This window comes from Vespa crabro, chromosome 15 (assembly GCF_910589235.1).
Source record: "Vespa crabro chromosome 15, iyVesCrab1.2, whole genome shotgun sequence".
Lineage (NCBI taxonomy): Eukaryota > Metazoa > Arthropoda > Insecta > Hymenoptera > Vespidae > Vespa > Vespa crabro.
Genome location: NC_060969.1, coordinates 5,498,866 through 5,520,250, shown reverse-complemented (window position 1 = coordinate 5,520,250; position 21,385 = coordinate 5,498,866). Strand labels below are relative to the sequence as shown.

Below are 21,385 nucleotides of genomic sequence, written 5' to 3'. Positions count from 1 at the left end.
GTCGCACAGGACGTAAGAAATACGTGTACGACTTTTTTTTGCGTGTCTCTCTTCTCGCAAGCGAGGGACAAGGGCAGAAGCTTCGGAATGTCGTCGTAAGACGGCGCTATGAACGCTAGTCGTCATTTGTTGTCCCGCAACAACGTAGTATGCAGTTTCCTCGAGCTGTATGGGGGTTTTATCGTCGATGGATTTCCAACGGATACGTTGAAAAATATCGTCTTTCTCTTTTGCACCGGGCACCGTGGTTTAAGACGACACGTGACGAGAGAACATGGCTGCGAAGGTAAAACATTACGACCCGTTCAGCTCGGCGAGTTCAGAGAGGTAAATTCTTCAAACGTTCCTTTCTTTTAGTTCCTTTCTTCCATGTCTTCGAATCAACAAACGTTGTTTATCTTTTTCTCGTTCTTTTTTCTCGTTTATCTAGCGAGGATGAAGAAATTTATTCGGACGATTGTGAATGTCTCGTCGACGAAATTTGCGACGAAGCGACACCCACGTCCCAATCGCCAAGACCACCTTCCACTGGTACGAAAGTATTCTCTTTTTTTCCTTTTTTCATCCTTTATCTTCTTTCAAAGATAAAGTCTCTACGATGAATTCATTCTCTTCCATCGTAAGTTATACTTGTTCTATCCGCTCTCCCTCAACAGTATGTCTCCGATTTATCCGTGTGATCTCGTTATCTCGTTTATTTTTTAACGTTTAAGGTTGCGAAAGAGTTTGCTTCAATGAAATATGGAGTACTCGCATATGGCAACAATCGGATGATCATTTATTCCAAACAGATATCTTTGCCTTCTCGAAGAAGACAGCTTTTTCCATTACAAGTACTGATGCCTTCCTTCCTCTTTTCCCTCCCACCATCCTCTATTATTTTCCTCTTTCCTTATTTACCGTACGATTATAAAATGATTTCACCATTTTTTTTATAAAGTAATTTCATCATTTATATTAAGGTACTAAAACTTGTATCGATGTTAATCGTACGATATTTGATACAACAGATTTGCAAAAATCACCACGCTCGAGAAGGCAACGTACTACAAGTATGACGCAATCTAGTAAAAAGACATCCGCGGAATCTATCATTAGAAGTAAGAGAGGAACCATATATACGGCTGGTAGACCGCCTTGGTATAATTCCGCGGGACAGCAGGTAGAACCTTTCGTAATTGGTAAGGAATTTTTCTGTCCGAGTAGAATTTAGGCCCTATTAAAGTTCATAATAATAAAGCGATAAATGTGTTTTAGGAATATGCGGAGGTAGTGCTTCGGGAAAAACTACAGTGGCTACAAAAATAATAGAATCGTTGAGCGTACAATGGGTTACTCTCCTCAGTATGGATTCGTTTTACAAAGTATGCAGTATACAATTAATATTTTCATTTTTAATTGAAGGGAAAGTATTTAAATTAAATTGCCACATGATGTGTAGGTATTAAATGAAAAACAGCATGAAATGGCGGCACGCAACGAATATAATTTCGATCATCCGGATGCGTTCGATATAGAACTTCTTAAGACTACGTTGCAACGATTAAAAGAGGGAAGAATGGTGGAAGTTCCTATTTATAATTTTGTAACGCATCGTAGAGAGAGTAGGACTGTAAGTTGTTAAATTAAATAGGACTAGTATGCGAACCCGTTCTTCAGTGCTACTTCCTATAGTGTAACATGCTCTTTGTTTTCTTTTTATAAGAAAACAATGTATGGCGCCAATGTCATTATATTTGAGGGAATATTTACCTTTTATAATGTGGACGTATTGAAGGTAAGTAATTAATAAAGTGTTTAATTAGGTGATGTCAGAATATCTTAAATCTTGAAGCAGAAAGTAAGAGTCCGTATGTTGAATCTTTTCTTTTCTTTTTTTTTTTTTTTTTTCCTTTCCTTTTTTTTTTATTTCCATAATCATCGCAAAGATGTGCGATATGAAGATATTCGTTGATACCGATGCCGACGTACGACTTGCACGAAGATTACGTAGAGATATATCGCAAAGAGGAAGGGACCTGGAAGGTGTCTTGAAACAATATTGTACTATGGTACAACCTGCCTTTTATTATTACATAGCACCGCTTATGGTCCATGCCGATATTATTGTACCTCGCGGCGGAGAAAATGAAGTTGCTATAGAACTTATTGTACAACATGTGCATACGCAATTGCAATTGGTATGCATTTGTATATGTCATCATTGTCGTGATCTGATTATCAAATTCTTTAAGCGCAATTATATTATCTTGATTTTAGAGAGGATTTAAGCTTAGAGAACAATTAGCCCATTCTTACATAGGTCAACCATTGCCAACGTCTTTGTATTTACTACCTGATACACCACAAATTAAAGGTCTACATACGTTTATAAGAAACAAGGATACCTATAGAGATGAATTTATATTTTATTCGAAACGTTTGATACGCTTGGTGATAGAGTACGCATTGTCTCTGTTGCCATTCGAGGTAAGGCGACGAAAGAAAATTTAAATAAATAAAGATAAGGGAAAGAGTAATAATTCGTCCAAATCGTTTAATAACGAAGGAAGTCACGGTGGAGACACCACAAGGAATACCTTATCAAGGGAAACGTGGTGCGACAGACAAGATCTGTGGCGTGTCTATATTACGAGCTGGAGAAACGATGGAACAGGCGGTTCGAGATGTATGTAAAGACATAAGGATAGGAAAAATTTTAATACAAACGAATCAACAGACTGGTGAACCTGAGGTATTTATTATATTAGTAAACGTCATTTCGAAGCTGTTCTTAAATATCATTTTGATGCAATTCCTTCTTTCATAGCTGTATTATTTGCGTCTTCCGAAAGATATCAAGGATTACAGAGTCATATTAATGGATGCTACGGTAGCAACCGGTGCTGCTGCTATGATGGCCATTAGAATTCTTCTCGATCACGACGTAGCGGAAGAAAATGTTTTACTAGTCTCTTTACTTATGGCGGAATCAGGTGTCCATTCTATCGCCTATGCTTTTCCAAAAGTGAAAATAGTTACTTCCGCTTTGGATCCAGAGATAAATAATAAATTTTACGTACTACCAGGTATCGGTAATTTTGGTGATAGATATTTCGGTACCGAGCCATCTTCCATAGACGATTAACGAATTTTATGTTATTATTACAACCGATCGTTTGTAATCTTACTGGTTTCTTGCCTCTGTTATTGTGATAGCGCGTACAATCATTTCTCTCGTACAACTTATTATTTAAGTTTTCAATTTCTCCCCTGTTCGGAGAGTTGTACAGTTACAGTGATTTCTTAATCATCTCCTTGTTACGTGATTTCTTTGTCGAAGATAAGTTTGTAATAAATTCTAATCACATTGGTATTTTATCTTTTATGATGTGCGTGCGTGCGTGCGTGCATAAACGCACACGCATATACACTTTATTGAATTGTTTAGAAAGGTGTTGTATCAATGTTACCAGCTTCAGCGGCTGCACCAGTTCCATGTAGTTGTCTGTAACCTCTAGCGCTCGCTTGACGCGATCGGCGCCATGTATCCAAGTTATTGTTAGCAGTACTAATTGGTTGACCCAGAAGATATGTGATCAGTCTATCAAGAGCCTCGAGGTCTTCGTTGGTACTTGTAGAATCTGGTAAACCGTTTGGTGGACGATCAACGCTCGTGGAACGATCAATTATTTCGTCGCTTGACCTTCCATCTTCGTTATTGACGCCAACGTGCATAGGAAGGCCAAGTTTCGGAGTGATCTATAAATTAAGTTTCTCATCATTTTGATTCCGCGATCTGCTGAATCTGTTTAATTATATTTTTTAACAAAATTTTCATCATTCACCTCTTCTGCCCCATGCCCATAACTCATCCTTTGAACTTTTCTAAAGGTCTCGTCGTCGATTGCCTCGCGTACGGCTTCATTTAGAGTTCGTTCTAATACTTTTTGTTTAGTTTTACTCAACCCGTCATAATAGCTGTTACATCATTATTCATTTATATAATCATATCTGTCTGTATCCTTTGATTACACGCACACTCACCTTGAATCCAGAGAACTGTTATCTCTGGAAATATTTTTATCACGAACCAAACGTATATCATGTTCCCAGAATCGTCTTAATTCCGGTGTAGAAGTATACGGCGAGGCTACTTCCTTAATCTAAAATAACATTATGAAAGATAGATAATACGAAGAATAATACGAAGATAGGCCTTAGAGTGGATTACCTTGAGGACTATTATCGCCGTGATGAAAATACACATTACATTAATAAAGGTCAAGCATGCACTGATAATCCCATTGCAAAAGAACTCGACGGGCAGATAATCTGTATAAACGTATACGTAAGAACTATTGAAATCTGTATAAGATTCTCCTTTTATGTGTGGCATTTTGATAGGCCGATATATCAACCAGATGCATCCAAGAGCCCAAAACAAGCCCTACGAAAGGTGACGACATACTTTAATATGCAATTCGATTATATCGTATTTCGTTGGATTATCGACTTACGCAATTAACAACCGGTGGTAACAACGAAGCGGATATAGCAACACCGATCAAAGGACCATTACTACCTTGCAACAAGGCTACGGCTACGCCTGTACCCGAAGGAAGTGCCCACAGTACACCCATCCAAAGGGATCTGTAGTTACCTCTATGGAAGATATTTCGTAATTTATACTAGAGATTGCTTTCTCACTCGAGTAACTTCATTTCATTCTATCAATGACAGCTTCTTACCTGCCTTTCATTTCGTCGGTCGGCCAATCGTTGAAACCCCAAGGCATTTCTGTCGTTCCAAGGATAAGGCCAAATATAAATCCAAAAAGTATAGACAAGAATATACCTAACAAGAGACTCTTCAATCCAATCAATTGAAGACTTCTATCTGCTATTATCGTGCCAAAGGTCAAAGACATAACGGGTCCCTTTATTCAAATAAAGTCAAGGGGTTGAAAGAAACTAAATATGTACTTTGTGCGCGTTGTGTATTCGTCAAACAACGAATCTCTCTTACCATCAAAGGTGATACCAACATGGCTGCTACCACATTGGTTGCACTGTTTTCAACAAGACCCAACGCAGCTAAACAACTAAAGATTTTGTATTTTTTTATTATTTCATAAACAAAAAAAATTCATTGTATCGTACAATAATACGAAATACTTTTACTTACTCTGCCGTTAACACCAGTAGAACGTAATCGAAAGAAAGATCGCCGCCACTTCGAACACCATCCACCACTTGCTTGACCGTCAACTTTGAACGTATAGAATCTACGAAATCAGTCCAAGCATCCTTCCGATCCTGAGCTTCTTTTTTCCTGAAACGCAAGCGAGCTACGACGGTAACGAAGTAATAAAAAGGACTCGTCAATTCGAAATTACCTGCGAGCTATTTCGTCCTTGACCATTGCCGATCCGTTAGATCCCACGCTATTATAGGTACACTGAGTCGGTATTACACTGAAAATATCAATTCACTATTTTATTTTACCATCTATTGGTCTTTTCTTTTTTCTTTGTCCCGTAGATGCATTTTACCTGACGATGGAGTTCATTTTGACTCCTATGCCCATCTCTGTGAGACAATGTATACAGTTTTCACATGCATCGCCAGCAGGAACTGGGAATATGACCTGATCCGATAGACAGGAAAATAGAGATGCAATTCAATATAAATAGAAGAACATTCATTGTTTTACCTCGTAGTACATGTTCTCCTTGTCTTTGCACCATACAACGTGCTCCACTTTGAGTTTCTTCAGCAATTCGGTCAACACCTGCCAGAACGAATTTAAGAAAAATATTATAAAGAAATATATTAATTAGTAATTAGAGTAAATATCTAAAGTTGACCGTTTCCATGGAAACGAAGATAGGTGTCTTCGAACGAAGAGCAGCCCGAGCACGTGAATATTTTCGCGATGAAACGTCCAAATCAGTGTCATCGTCGCCAACGAGCGCAACCTCGTTCTCCAGGTCGTCATCGTCGTCGAGCGTGAGAAGCTGTGCTTTAGTTTTCACTTCTTTCAATCGTAAATCGACTTTAGGTCCGGCGACAGAGGGAGTAAGTTCTTCAGGTTTTTTCGGGGGTTTCACGGGGATACCAAAAACCAGCTCGTGCTCGTAACTCAAAGTAGGAATGCACACTAAAAATACTACACCACCAGGCATTTTGATATTGCGTACGATCTTGCGCGCGCGACTAAGAGTCGAATTTCGCGTCCGTTCGAAAGAATCTCTCTTTCACTACGGAGACATTCGAGTTTCTCGGACGTAGGTACAAACTTAATTAGCCTAACGTTAATCGTTTTGTTATTTGAATCTTAATGGAGAGAACGAACGTCTGTGACTTTCCAGAACGTGATCACAACGTGATTTTTGATCGAGAAAACAGTTTAGAAAACAGGGACAGGAGGATTGTAGGAGGTAAGGTTGCGTCAGTTCTTTTTTTCACATTTTTACGAAATAAACATTTACTTTATTTTTCCATTAACAAATCAACAGCGTACAGACTAACGCCTACAGACAAGTAGTCTCCGACGTTTTCGCTTTGTATTTGTTCCTTTTTCTTTTTTTGTCTAGAGAGCTAGAGGCCGCGAGGAATAATTTTTCGTGCGAGGGGAAGTCCTGAATTCGTTTTCTACGAATTACCATCAATGAAAATTGGACTAGAGTCATCCTCTTGGTTAGCGAATAAGAAGATCAGAAACAGCTCGATCATTGAATCTAAAGTCTAAACACGATACGCAAGATAAGCGTCGGCATTTGGAACACACGACGCGAATAAAATATGCTATTGCGCTTAATATATATATATATATATATATACATATACATATATATATATATATATATATTTTCTCTTATCGAAAGGTTCTTGCGGGTTTATATTAAAGGGTGAACGAAGCACGAACGATATATTCGATTTTATCAGAGATCAATCGTCTCTATATGCGTGAAACCTTAGATATTAACTAACAGATATTTTGCTCTTGTTTTATTTCACAAATTTCATATACCGTGGCGCATATATTATTATGGTGAAAAGAAAAAACAACTAATCGAACCAATTCAAATTCAATTCCATAATAGCCATCGTATTCTATCGTCGTTATCGTTCGTCTCTCATTGCTTCGAAATCCGAAGAAATCTGAATGTCGGACAATTCGAGGGACAATCCCCTCGCTCGTTTGTTTAACCATTTTACAGCTTCCATCATTCATATGATATAATATGATCGTAACGACAGCGTTTCTACTTTGATTCCTAAGAATTATTTTAACTCTTCTTATGTACACGCACACGCACACGCACACACAGATATTATATAAGATATAATTCTTCGTGCAAGTACTTACATACCACGGCGAAGTGCCAACTCACGTACGAGGTTTTCACGGTTATTTCTCTCACTATCAACATGAATTGTTTAAGGCCATTACACGAGAAGATAAACGCATTTTCTTTTTCGATCCTTCGTGTAGCAACAGCAGCAGCAGCAGCAACAACAGCGTTCGGAGTGCGAAAGATCGCTATTTTGTACACACGCTTATCCCTTGTAATTAGCTGGACCGCTTGCTCTGGTCCTAATCAATGCCTATAGATCCATGAGATCTATAAGACCAATAAGCGAGCGCAACTTATTTGCTCTCGGAAGATTTGGAAGATCATTCTTCTTCCCTGTTCTATGGGAACCTTAGTATGTCGTCGAAAGGAACATTTGTTTTCTTAACGGAAAAGTATCGAAATCTTGTAGGGCCGAGTTTTTCTAAGAAAATTTAATTTCTCTTTTCATTCGAAAGAAGCCCGTAGAGCTTCCTCGATAATTTCGTTTCTTTCAATTCTTTCGCAATCATCCCAGGAGAAACTTGTCCAATAGCGTTTGGACGAACTAAGGCAAATCGATGAAATAAAATCTAGACCGAGGTTTCGTTATTTTCTCATAGTGGTGTGCTGGGTCGTCGTAATAGAGACGACAAGAGGGAACGAGGACGTGCTTGTCGTCGCCAAGGACGACGTAAACAACGGTGCACGTCTTCGTAGGACGAAGCCTATTTCTCGACCCTCTGCAAGGGTCAAGCTCTCTCTTCTTCCTCGTCGATCTCCTCCGAAGATTCCGAAGAGGACGTTATCAGGGCTGTCGAGAGGCTTGGCAGTTGGGCCGAACAAATGTACGACGACATTCTTAATCTATGAGGATTCCAGCATTCTGGAAGCGAACGAGAACCATCCTCGTTTCTCTCCAATGTTCTCTCCATCGTCCCTAGTTCCATCATCGACACTCTTCGCACAGAACTTTTGCTGCTACTGTCTGCGAGAGATCATTCGAGATATGAATATGAGTATAGTCAGAGTAAAAGGAATGAAGGAAATAAAGAAAGAAAGAAAGTAAGTTTTGGTGAGAAACGCTCGTTAATTGAAGAAAAAAAAAGAAAAAAGAAAAAGAAAGAACGAATTTAAAAGTGTCGTACTCGAAAATGATAATCGACTGCCTACCTTTTGCCTAACATCAGTCCCCGGCTCGAACGTGTTAACTTTTCGATTCTTCCGTTTTACCTGTGTTTCTCGTGGGCGTGGAAAACTCTTCCATCCCGGTAACCGTGTACTCGTCGCACTCATCGACGGTTTCCTGACGATCGATGTGATCCGGCGTACCGACGCTCTCGCGTCGAAACAGACCGATCACGGATTGTACTTTTGGCTGCTTTATCGTACCTTTGAGAATGAAATTTTTTCCTGAAGGTTATTCGTCAACCTATAGATCGTAGACAAATAGATCGGGAACTTTTAAGGGTTGCATCGGGAAACGTACCAAGCAAGGTGGCGGAAGGCGAGCTGTACGGGAGGTACTCGTTTTGTTTCAACGGATGTCCGGATTCATAGTCGTCGTCGCGCTTCCAAGGCAACACCGTTTCTTGACGATCAATGTGATCCGGCGTGCCGACGCTCTCGCGTCGAAACAGACCGATCACCGATTGTACTTTTGGCTGCTCTATCGCACCTTTGGGAATCAAGTTTTTCGTTTGTTTTCTCTTCGCGCACCATACCATCTAGGACGATAATAGAGAAGAGATATTCGAGAGATAAAAAAGAAGAGCGTACCTAAGAAGGTAGCGGATGGCGAACTGTACGGGAGATACTCCTTATTGGCGCACCAAGCAGGAAATTCGTTTTGTTTCAATGGATGTCCCGAATCGTAATCGTCCTCGCGCTTCCAAGGTAACACGGTTTCCGTCGCCGTTGGCGTCGTTACCCTATAACTTTCGCCTATTAGGCGTAAAAGAACACCCTTTTGAAATACCTTTCTTTGACATTGTTCTTTCGTCTTTTCTTTTTTTCAGATTACCTACCGTCACGCGCGAACTTCATGTCGGCATCTTCGGTGTTTATGGTATCCATCGAGGTAGTAGCCGTGGCGTGATGCGCGTCTGGATTAGCATTCGACGAATCTAACAATGTAACGAAGTCAATGATCGAAAGGAACATCGGTAGAAATATTAAAAAGTGATCGATGAAGAAGGAATGACATTTTTACCGGAAGTACGAGCCGTGAAAGTAATAGCCGAGTCCCAGTCTTCCTTACTCGAAGGTTTCGAGGTGTCTCCGTTCTCCAATTCGTACAGCACGCCATTCATGTAGTCTGTAAGGAGGTATGAGCAGCTCTAAGTTACTTCTTCGGAAGTCGTTTATCGATCGTGTTTCATACGTACCTTGCGTGAATAATTTTGTTGAACCGTTTTGTTGGAACTCTGGGAAACTCACGTGATTCTGCTTACCGTCCTGCGCGAAAATTGCGAAGAGAGAGAGAGAGAGAGAGAGAGAGAGAGAGAGAGAGAGAGAGAGAGAGAGAGAGAGAGACAGAGGAGAGAGAGAGAGAGAGAGAGACAGAGGAGAGAGAGAGAGAAAGAAGGAGGATCGAAATAGGCGTGCATGGTAAATGTTAATACTTTAGTATGAAGGAGTTTGTATATATAATCTTTCAGCTTACCTTGAGTAACTTCTTGCTACGTTTGTGCCGATGCTTGTGCTCGCCCATCATACGTCGTATATTCATGTGCATTTTATAATTGACTTGGGTCGATAGATCCCGATCGTTGACCGCGTGTCTACTGTAACTCAATCGTCGGTGCTGCGACGGTAATGTTTTACAGTTTAATTAAAATCGGCTATCCCTTCTTACAGCTACCCTACAGCGTCGCAAGGCGGTCGTTTCGTTTTTTCGTCTCTATATTTTTTCACTATCTTTCGCGCACGCGCCTTTCTTTTTCGCGAGGCTCACCCGTTTGTAAGGCTTGCAGAGTTCTTCCGCCAGAAGGTGATGTATCCTCGCGTCTGTCAAATCTTTCTTCGATGGATTGTACTCGAGTTCCTGGAGATCGATATTCCAGCCGGTCTCGAGCTGGCTGCAACTCGGACTGGAACGAGGAAGAACGAGACTGCGTTTTATGATTACGAACTGTTCTTTTTAATTCGAGATAGATACTATTATACCCAACCCCTTGCTGCTGCCTCGATTACGATGAGCAACAATCGGGGCTTCGATGTCGCATCTACGATGATACGAATCGAATTTATTACTTTTCTTTTTTTCTTTCTTTCCCTTTCTCCCTTTAGGCAATTCCTTTACCTTCCGTTGAATTGGCCGGTGTTGCTGTAATTTCGAAATATGGCGGACATACTCTCGGTGCCACTGATATTACCGATCGTCGAAGCGTTTCGTCTTATGTAGTCCATCGCATCCTTCATCGCTAGCTTCGAGTAGGTCTCCAAAATCTTCGGCTCGGCACCATAATGATTTCGCACGAGATACGGTCGAATAAATTTGTTGTCGAATCGTTTGAATCTAAAAAAATATCATGCATTTTTTTCTGCCTTTGCTCATCGATCGGATCATGTGTTTGTAAATCGATCGAAGCAAATTTATATTTCAAAGCGTAGGAAGTCGAATTTAAAAGATAGAAGAAAGATTAATGTCTCCTTCTTTTTATAGAAAAATGTATTTGGAATCGTGCCACTTTCAAAAATAAAATCTCCTGCGTATATACTCGCCTTTCACATTTCACTTACTTGTCTCGCACGTGATAATTGCCGTGTTTCCCCAAGATGTCCTCGATTCCAGCCATCACGTGATCCATTATCTGCATAAAAAAGGCCAGTAAAAGGAAGGATAAAAGTTTGTGCTGGTCATCCTTTGGCAGAATATTTGCATTGACACGCGTTTTTCTGTAGCTAATGAACATGACTCACGAAGGTTTGAAAATTGAAGGATTATTTTTATGGCGCGTATCTAAAGGTACGATCCGTCGGCGCTCGACCTTCGCGTGGAAATTCGCTCAAGGCTAAAGAAACATCGATCGATGATGGGGCGAGACCAACGAGCAACTTTTCAATTTCTTATGATATTATTTATTATTATTAAGGGAACGTAAAAAATTCTTTGATATAACCCAATGTCGTTCTCACCCTTTCATGGATTCTCTCGTTCATTGTAGGCTTCCTCCTCTCCGCTCTCTTCACATTCAGTATCTTAACGAGGGGTTTAATGGTGATTCCCTGAAAACGAATGATCAAGGTAATCCCGTGTACTACGCTTTGTAATTTCTGATTAGAACGTTAAAGCTCTTCGTGCTTCCCTTACAGAGACTTACCTGTATGAACACGGTGAAGTATATGACAGCGATGGTGGTCGTAACGAACATTGGTTGCAATTTCACGTGTTTTGGATCTATTAGCAAGACAAGAGCAAAGGCCACGGCACCTCGCAATCCACCATAGGACATGACGAATTTCTCCACCTTGTCCAGTTTATGCAGACGGAACTGATTAGCCAGTGCAGTCAGGACAATGACCCCTAAATATCAACGAGAGAACGTCTAACGCTTCCGACGCTGGATGCCCTTTCTTTTTCAGACAAGTTTCGGTTTAATTTGACTCGACTAATCGAACGCAGCGAGCGATTAACTTTAAAAGACTGCAATCGGTTTAAACCAATTCCACGTTGTTCGTGGAGCTTGGAAAGTCTCGCAGTTTGACACATTGGTTGCATAAGGAGCCGATTATGGATTAGAATTTCCGAACAATCGAACCTGTTAAGCTATCGTTAAAACGGGAAGCCGTAAGCGCGTGACATTAAGCTAAAGTGACATAACGTTCACCGAGAGAGAAGAAATGAAATAAATGTCGTTTCGTAATGCCCATCTCTCTCTCTCTCTCTCTCTCTCTCTCTCTCTCTCTCTCTCTCTTTATGTTTTGCATTTTTCTTTATTTAGCTCTCGGATCATTTCTGTAAGTGTTAACACGTCGCTCGTCTTTGCTCGTTATCTCTTTCAAATTGAATTTCAGCTTGGTTGATCAATGTTGCAGCGTATAAAAAAGAGAAAACGATCTACTCGATTGATTTTCCTTTATAACGCGATATCATGGGCAAGTGACTTTTACTAACGTCATACGAGATGGTAGAGCCTTTATGATGTTTAAAAAATAAAGAATGACTTAAATATTACTATCGTAAACCTTTTTCTATCGGACTATCTATTTAAGCATCAACCGATCGTTTCCGTATTACGTTATATGGAACATTGGAATTTATATGGAGAATTTGATATACTCTAATGGGCATGCTGGCAGAGAGAGAGAGAGAGAGAGGGAGAGTGGACTAGTTGCATCATCTTGCAAGATAAAACATTGGAACAATCGAATGTTTTGAAATGTTCTGTCCTAATCTCTATCGGTTGTTTTATTAAAGCCATAACTCACCCACAATCCGGTAGACAGAACAGAAGACTATTGTCATCACGACGAACCATGTGTTCCAATTGTGTTTATTGTTCACCGTAGCCACACCGAGGAACATAAATATGATCGTCTCCGAGCTGCTCGATAGCATTTTCATTGTATACTTCACCGTAGTGTGAGACTTGTGCGATATATTCGCCTCGACGTAATTCTTCATGGTGATACCGCAGAAGGTGATCCTGTAATGAATTGTTCTCCTTGATCGCGATTTGTGGAGTATGGATCAAAGTGTACATGTATATGTATGGGTTTAATTGCGTCATTCGGTATCGGACACTCGTATATTTAGCAAAAGAATTTCTTTTTAAAATAGCTATTTCAAAGTAAAACAGGATACCAGGAGGGCTTTCCGATCGATCATTTACTCGAGTACGGATTATTTCCGGAAATTACTTCAAGACACCGTTTAACATTAAATTAACATTAATAGCATCGACTGGGTATGTTTATCGTAAGTCACTTTAATTTTCTAACGAGTTATGAGTGAGGATGCTAAACAAAAAAAAAAAAAAAGAAGAACAAAAAATAAATAGATTCGAATGAGAAAGCATTCTTACTTACGCCAATATCCCGGACATGTGAAAGATCTCGGCGTTAAGGTAAGCCAAGTAAGCCATGACGAATATGAAGATAGGTTCGATCACGCGGACATGATTTGTGAATCTAGTAACGAATCCTGTGGCGAATCCCCATATAACTCCTATTATCGTGCCACCGATCGCTACGACGAGAAACGAGGCTAGACCCGAAAGTATGTCCGTATATACGATTCTTGAAGGTCCCATCTCGCTGTACGTCTCGAACATGTGATACAATACCTAGACAGAAGAGCAAATTTCCTGTTACTCTGCTTCTCGATGAGATTCAATGAAATATATCGAGGAAATTCAAGCGATAAGAGTTAGTTAGACTGATATATCGTTTGCGCGGTCTACTTTCTTCGAATTTCTTTTCAAGCATTCGTTCCTTTTCATTGTTTTCCTAAAGCGTTTTTCCTCTCTTAGAAGTCGAACAAAGTGTCAATTGTAATAATCTTTCGAAAACTTATCGAAATACACTATTTCCAAGATAAGGAATACTTACAACAGTGACAGCATCGTTGAGAAGGCTCTCCCCAAAGACGACGATGTAGAGTATCTCGTTGACGTGTATCTCTTCAAAGACGGCCAATACGGCGACAGGATCGACGGCACTGATCAATGCCGAAAAAAGAAACATGTCGAGGAGAGGTGTCTCGCAGCCGAAGATATTTAATTTCCCAGCGACCCATAAGGATGCACCTGTTACAAAAATATCACACGTGCGATGATCGACGAGGACGCTTACTTCACGCTCGATCGTATGCACGAATCATTCGGATAAATAAAACGAGATGCGACATCGTTGACTTCTCGGAAGAGCCCTATCATCTTTCTCTAATTGAAGTCTCGTTAATCATCTTAATTGTTTCTTCGGATGCTTAAACGTCGAACTAATGGACCAGAGCCAGAATTGTTACGATTCATAAACGTTCTCCCATAGATCTAATCAGTATATACGATTTCGATATTTGTCTACATGATTTTGTTTCATCTCGTATATATTTATAACAGGAACAATAGTAGGTTACGAAGATTCGCCTAAGTTCGGAGAGTAAGTTAATGAGAGAACGTAGACACAGAAAGGTCGTATCTCGAGAGGCCGTTCGTCTCTTGGCGCCCTAGGAAAGTGCGCACGCGTGCGAGCGTCTATTTTTACACGTGTTTTCACGGTCCTCTCTATTCTCTAGATATTATGCGCGCAGAGATATGCTTATTTTTAAATTCTTCTTCTCGTGCGGCTTATAAGAAAGAATTATTCGAAGCACCAACCTATCGAGAGGGTGTTAAAAATGGTTCCGACGACTGCAAAAAGGAGAATCGTGCCGAGATGATCGAAAAATAATCGATTCGGCATAAAATAACCAGCATCTAGGATGATCGGTGGCAGCATGTAGAGAAAAAAGGTATCGGGTGTCAGAGGCGATACGTGGACGCTGCTGGCCTGGAACAGGAGGAGCCCGACGACGACTCCAACGACGATCAACAAACAGGACTCCGGAAAGATTTTGTTCAGTTTCGGTGCCATGTGAAAACCTGCACCGAGGAAAAAGAAATTTATTTATTATATATTGGTCCTTAAAACGTGCCAACGAACTTACGGTTCTCTATATTCATACTGGCATAATGTCTTGGCTATTACTTAACGCCGGCTCAGCGATCAGTGAACTTTGCGAATCGGCAAACAAAACAAAGCGGACAGAGGTCACTAATTCGCGACGTTATACCCTCCCGACTCATTCGTACTTGTTTTTCGGGAATTTGAAGAAATTCCAAAGGAAATAAATGGCATCGGTCTCTACTTGGCAGAGTCAGCTCAGTCGATCGCTTTTGTTCATACTGTATTCGTAGGAAGGTATACTAAAAATATAATGTGACGCGCCGAGTCAAATAGAACACGGTCAAGCCCCCTACGTTCGAAAGGTACCCAAAGAGGATCGAAAGATTGATTTTCATCGATATCTATTTTCTTACCAATTTTCGCGATACTAGCGAAAAATATCCAGATGCCGATAACGAAGGGTGTCTCCACGCGATGGAACTCGACCGACATGATGTGGTACTCTACTTCAGACTTTGGTTTATCGACTCCTCGATCATCTTCAGAAGGCGAAGAGGAGTCGATATTGGCCGTATTGGATACCGAGAGACTCCTTGTTGAGACTTCGTCGGGCGAGAACTCGTAGAGTGGTCCCATTGGACCGAAACTACTTCCAGGATAGGGTTCGTGCAGGTTTCTCGGGAGTTCCTCGTCGTCGACGATCGGTCCGTGCATGGCGTATCGATCGTTCGGTATTCTACTCCTTTGATCTTGTACATCCCGTTTGGCCAGGTTTATAAGACCGGCCTGACTTTCCTCGGGACAATTTAGAAGGAATAGAAGAGCGACAAGGAGGCGAGCGAACGATAGGCTTCTTGACGAATCCATGGGTCCTTTGATGGTTTCTTTTCGAACGACGTCGATCCTGATGCTGTCGACCTGCTACTATTTCCGCCCGCGTACTTTTTTTCACTCGATTGTTTTACCATCAGAAGCGAACGACGAGCCAGACCTTGTATTTTCTTTCTCTTTTTATTAAAAAATAACGGATGACATAAACTTGAGAAGGAACGCCTTTAGGAACTTTATTGTCTCTGTGATACTCATCTTCCGATTTTGTTTTTCGTAAGACTGTAATAGGATCGATATAGTTAAAGCAGTCGGTATATTGTTCAAGGAGAACGCGGTAGAAAATATCTTACCTCTAGTATCACTCCTTTCCCGGTACGGTATAATGCTAGTAGGTTCTTCAAGGAAGGCTACCGATGAACACTCAACGCATCAATCCGTGCGATTGTCTTCAGGCACTCGAACGAAATTTACGGGTGAATGAATCAACACAACGGATAAATAAGAAAAAAGGAAAGAAATCGAACGATACACCAAATATATGCCGTGTCAGAAAATTCGCCGATGATCTTCGAGGGAAATCTTGACAGGTTCACGCCGGTCCAGGCCGATAGACAATTTTCTTAGATGCTGGGAGTCGCGCTGAGATGGCCGACGACGGCGACGACGGCGACGACGGCGACGACGACGACGACGACGACGACGACGAGTAGTAGAAGAACGACGACGGTGACGATGACGAAAAAGAGGATGAGATATAAGAGAAGGACGGTAGATATCGACGATGACGAGGTCGGCGTTGCGGCATCGTGTCCCAAAGTGAGCAGGGTTCGTTGAAGAATACGACCCACCTTGTGGCGTGTTTCGATCGACCGTCACGGCAGCACTGCACAATCAACTACCACTTCCACGAGATGATCACGATCTATGTTGAACGTAAACCAGACTTATAAATACGATGTTCAACCGAACATTGTAAAGAAGATTTACCGCTTTTAACTGTAGAGGAGTATTGCCGGTGGAGGAAGACGAGTTAAAATGCTCGAGGACAATGCCAAAAACGTGCCTAGCTCTCCCGACTAGTCCGCCCTCAGCTTCTCTACTGATGTGTTTTAAACGGGTGTACGCGCGTGCTCTCTCTCTCTCTCTCTCTCTCTCTCTCTCTCTCTCTCTCTCTCTCTTCCCCCTTCTTTCTCTTTCTCTCTACCCCTACGTATATAGCTCCATCTTTCTCTCTCTCTCTCTCTCTCTCGCTTTCCCTCGCCAGCTAGAAGCTTCCAGCCAGCTGATCGTTGCTGAAACTCGCGCAAGCGTCGCGACGCCTAGACATATACAGGGTGAGACATTTATTTGAGAATCAAGGAGGATTTTTCCAAGAAGAGTCATTCTTAAAGTTCTTTTTTTAGATCGCTCTACTCCATCTTTTTTCTCGCGAGTATTTTGGTATTAAGGTGCCGATGTATTAATTGTTCATCATGTGCATATATAGATGTATATATATATATATATATATATATACACACGCACGTAGCCGGCTCCTCGCCTGATACACCGCCTCTCGACGACATTTCCCTCGATCGCTCGTCCTTTAATTCGTTCGACGTTAAAACGTTTATACTCTTCCAAGTAATAGACTCTGAATTTTTCAAATTTCTCAGCCGCTGTGAGAGAATTTGAAAATGCTTGGCCTATCAATATCTTATCGCGAGTATGGTATGTGATATATCAGAGGTCATGGAGTTTGGCCGAGAGCGACCTTAAAGCGGCAGCGTCACGTCGCCGGATCTTGGAGACACCTTTTACCCTTGACCTTGTCGTCGATGCGCCAGCAAAATGCTCGACTGCCCTTATAACCGTTTTACTAACCGTAAGACTCGCTCGAAGAATCTTGAGAACTCATCGTCGTTCCCATCGAAAGCTCATCGTAGCTTTTCGTATCTCCTTATCTTTCTCTTTCTCTATTTCCACCGACCTTTTAATCTCGACGAATATTTCTTTTTTTCTTGGTGTGAAAATCAAATATAGAGAGCAAAATCTCATTTGAATCAGTTTATATAAATATAATGAATATCTTTAATTATATTGTCGTCCTTTATCTATATATTTTCTTGCTACTGTCGTCAGCAAGTAGTATTATAACTCTTGCATGGCTACTCTCGCTCGAAATAAGTTATACCAGAAGGACGCTTCGCTGAACGTGTCCTCGTTTTGGGGAAAACTCAAGTCGTAAACACGGGAGGGAGGGAGGAAGAGAAAAGAGGTATCGGGATATAGTGTGGAGGTCTCGTCCGATACGCACAAACTGCCATTAATTTTCATGACGGACATGTACAGGCTAATGGCACTTTAATGACCAAGAATTCTATCGAGCATGGCTCATTGGCCGTTGATATTACGACGTACCTTATATACAAAACCCCCCTCATCCTTAATTTCCAAGGAAACTTTATCGTAGTTGATGTCTCAAAGATTCCTTTGCCTTTCATACACAACCGATATAGTTTATCCTCGAAACGATTCGACTTCTATTACTTACGATTTTAAAGCCAGATATGGGTAGGTGAAAGAAAATTTGAAAATTTTCATGTAAAAATTCTCGCGGAGTTATTCTTTTCCGAGTGCTTGTAAACAGGCAGTAAAACGTTCAGGTAACGATACTTTTATGGAAATTTTCTTGGCCCTTCTGAGAGTGTGTATCTTTAACACGTACAGAGAGATAGAGAGAATAACTTACAACGTAATGCCATTTCCCTCTCCGTTTCTCTCAAGAGACGCATGTTACGACGAAATTCTCTATCTCTATTCCTGTGGAGTGTGTATTAAAACCATTCTGCGATTTACAGGTTCGAAGGATTTACGCAAACAAATTGGGTCGAAGAGCCGTGGAACGCTTTCCTTTCCTTCTCTCGTCTTTCTAAGATTGGTGTTGCTCGAAGGATAAAAAGGATTTACGCGGTTAGTCCTTCATAGCGTTTAAGTATGCTTTCAAAGTCTTCATTAAAAATATTAATGCATACGGTTAGATATACGGCTAGAAATACGGCTAGATTGAATGCAGCTTTCTTTGCAAACAGATTTGGATTTGACATTGTCAATAGTAGAATTGGAATAGGAAAATTAGAAAAATATTCAGAAAATTTCAATCATTTTTTATATCCAGAATCATTGCCTCGGCTTAACTTCGTTAACGAGCGATATAAACGATCAGGCGCAAAACTTTTTTCTTTTATACTGCTCTTCTTATAAGGCGCTCCCATTTCGAAGTTCAAAGCTTTCTTTAAAACGAACCTCGCTTCTTTAATACCTAAACTCGTAATGCCTGGTACTCTTTAATCAGAACCAAGAGAGAGATGGAGTTTAAACGATGGGCCGAGAGGTGAAAATTTTTCGTGTGTACATCGCTTTTTTCATAAATCATATTAAATCGTAAAAATAAATTTTCTCTAAAAGAAAAGAGAAGTGGCATTTTTGATCGTATCCGATGGAATTTCGACGAAGAGAAGGACACTCTTGAAATTGTTCAATTTTATTGGAAATATCTGTATAATTTATCGGATTTTCATACACGAAACGTTCGAGTTCGCCAGGTTGCTTAATCGAAAGCCTTGGCACTTTTCCCATTTTTAACACGTTCAAAAGTCGATAATAATTATATGCTCTCTCTCTTCCTCTTTCTTTTTCTTTTTCTCTTCGTTACGTTTCGAAAAAATCATGGCATATCGATTCACTCAATGAATATTGACGTAGACTCATCGACGTATTTAATCCAAACGATATTTTCCTACTAATCAAACGAACCTCTCTTTGGTAATTACCTTTGCTTCTATTTTGTAGCATCGCTATGTCGCTGTATACGTAGAAACGGCACACAGAGGATCGATTACCTTTCGAGCATTTGTCGAAAGGTAATTACTTTCGGCGACGTAATTCTCTATACCGGTAGAAATCGCACGAGCGTACCAACGACTACGTCAAACGTTCCTGGACATGTCCACTCGTTCGATTGTCCTTATGAATCAACGTTACAACGAGACCTTCAAAAGTAACGAAGAATAATGTTAGGAACGATTTCAATGTAAATTTGTCTTTTATTTTGCTTAGCAATTTCCTTTCGCATAGAAAAAGATAGAGCGTCGTCGGTGAATCGGAGCGATCGACGAGAACGTCGATGGATCGTACTGAATACAAGGGAAACACGAACGCACGCCCGCGAAGTAATCAATGAAACTAGTCTGGGTCATTGGCATACCCGTTTAAATTATGCATCGTGCATAAACCGTACCGTCCATATTATACAGCCAAGCGATTTTCCATCGGTCCGAGCGCTATTCCTGAATCATTTAGAGGGTATTGAAATTGTAAAGCGATTGCGCCCGCGCAAGACGATAATTCATCGACGCACCGTGTCGGATCGCGTTGCGAGGCGTGGATCGAATCGTATTGCGAAGCAACGCAACCCTCTTGAAAAACATTTACTTCGTCATGCGGTTGTTACGGGATACAAGCCACCACACAACTCCCTCGTGCAATCGCATCTTCTTGAGATGGCTCGTCTCGCTGAGAAGGACACGTCATCGAGTACACCCTTTTCTCCCCGCTCTCGAGACGCTCGATACGGGGAGATGGTCCATGGTTCGTCGTCGTCGTCGTCGTCTTCGTCGTTGTCGTTGGGGAGAGAGAGGGCTGAAATGTGGATAAGAATGGGAGCGATACGAGAAGGGTGACGAGATTCTAAATCTCTGGGGGGTTGCTCGAAAGAGAGTTTTCTCTCGTGGTGCGTTAATTCTACGATGCTTTATTAGTTTCGGTTTTCAATGAACGATATTAAATTAATTCGTTCGTTTAAGCGAAATCTTAACACAAACGAATCGAAATATATTCACTTCTTTAATATATTCGCCATCGATTAATTTTACTCGGAACGTGTTGTTTGACGATAGAAAGAGATTAGATCGTATCTAATGGTCTGCACGTTGGTATTTAAGGGAACACATACATTTGGATCTTGCGAATAAATTGCAGGCATTAGCACGAAGCAATCGCACTTTGGCGACTTGAAATAAACCCGAAGAACCCTCGTTATCTCCGAGGCATTCGCTTACCGACGACAAAGAGTCGCGAGACGGCCGCGCACGAAAAGAGGGTGCCTGTTCACGGCCGTGCCAGGCCGGTGCTGGAAACGAGGGTGGAAACGACAAAACCAGAATAAAGTGGTAAACCTTTGCCGAGTGAGTTTTAATTCGGCTTTTATCCGTGATTCGTTATTCGAATATTTTCATAAATCAGAGCTTACACCCGTGAAATTATTGTTTTTATCGTTTATAGTAGGTAATTAACTGAGAGAGAAAAAAGATAACGGAAATAAACGGGACTCGATTACAAAAGAATATATCTTTTCGAAAATTATTATTTGTCCTTGGCACTTGACGATTCTATTAGTTTATCGCTTATCTTTTTAAACTTTTACTCGTTAACAATGAAACGACACGTGAAAAAATGAGATAGAGGGAGAGATAGATAGATAGATAGATAGAGAGAGAGAGAGAGAGAGAGAAAAAGTATGGCGTACAATGGTAATAAAAATTGAAAAGGTAACTCGACGTTTCCGGATTTGTTCAGGGCTCTTCA

The 21,385-nt window shown here is 40.9% G+C and overlaps 3 protein-coding genes and 1 long non-coding RNA gene across 8 annotated transcripts; 2 read left to right on the top strand and 2 right to left on the bottom strand.

The window, feature by feature from the left end:
- Nucleotides 1–127: 127 nt before the first annotated feature.
- On the top strand, nt 128–3,355 carry LOC124429442 (uridine-cytidine kinase-like 1). Its single transcript, XM_046974749.1, has 10 exons — nt 128–327; nt 431–531; nt 1,011–1,181; nt 1,258–1,364; nt 1,442–1,612; nt 1,706–1,777; nt 1,929–2,180; nt 2,260–2,469; nt 2,549–2,734; nt 2,810–3,355. Exons 1-10 carry the CDS (start codon nt 275–277, stop codon nt 3,125–3,127), a joined length of 1,641 nt encoding a protein of 546 aa, XP_046830705.1. The 5' UTR covers nt 128–274; the 3' UTR covers nt 3,128–3,355.
- Nucleotides 3,323–6,307, bottom strand: LOC124429440. The gene is made up of 12 exons (XM_046974743.1): nt 5,849–6,307; nt 5,695–5,772; nt 5,534–5,628; nt 5,378–5,455; nt 5,167–5,313; nt 5,008–5,083; nt 4,731–4,918; nt 4,500–4,644; nt 4,214–4,429; nt 4,027–4,145; nt 3,828–3,960; nt 3,323–3,741 (listed from the first exon to the last, which is right to left on the bottom strand). The coding sequence occupies exons 1-12, from the start codon at nt 6,164–6,166 to the stop codon at nt 3,427–3,429; spliced, it is 1,908 nt and encodes a 635-aa protein (XP_046830699.1). The 5' UTR covers nt 6,167–6,307; the 3' UTR covers nt 3,323–3,426.
- On the top strand, nt 5,287–5,666 carry LOC124429467. The gene is made up of 2 exons (XR_006943463.1): nt 5,287–5,434; nt 5,523–5,666. It is a non-coding gene; the product is annotated as an uncharacterized LOC124429467 (long non-coding RNA).
- Nucleotides 6,308–6,450: 143 nt separating the features above from the next.
- Nucleotides 6,451–16,907, bottom strand: LOC124429436 (probable Na(+)/H(+) antiporter nhx-9). 5 transcript variants are annotated; one of them, XM_046974727.1, is made up of 20 exons: nt 16,748–16,907; nt 16,111–16,682; nt 15,343–16,039; nt 14,641–14,904; nt 13,874–14,070; nt 13,352–13,608; nt 12,752–12,969; nt 11,644–11,846; nt 11,459–11,548; nt 11,063–11,133; nt 10,623–10,838; nt 10,275–10,431; nt 9,984–10,124; nt 9,706–9,775; nt 9,531–9,635; nt 9,346–9,444; nt 9,098–9,262; nt 8,808–8,996; nt 8,552–8,710; nt 6,451–8,306 (listed from the first exon to the last, which is right to left on the bottom strand). In XM_046974727.1, exons 3-20 carry the CDS (start codon nt 15,794–15,796, stop codon nt 8,071–8,073), a joined length of 3,291 nt encoding a protein of 1,096 aa, XP_046830683.1. In that variant the 5' UTR covers nt 15,797–16,039; nt 16,111–16,682; nt 16,748–16,907; the 3' UTR covers nt 6,451–8,070. The 5 variants fall into 5 exon arrangements, with proteins under 5 accessions (XP_046830683.1, XP_046830686.1, XP_046830685.1 ...); XM_046974730.1 differs by having other exon boundaries at nt 9,346–9,423; XM_046974729.1 differs by having other exon boundaries at nt 10,275–10,410.
- Between the last annotated feature and the right edge of the window lie 4,478 nt (nt 16,908–21,385).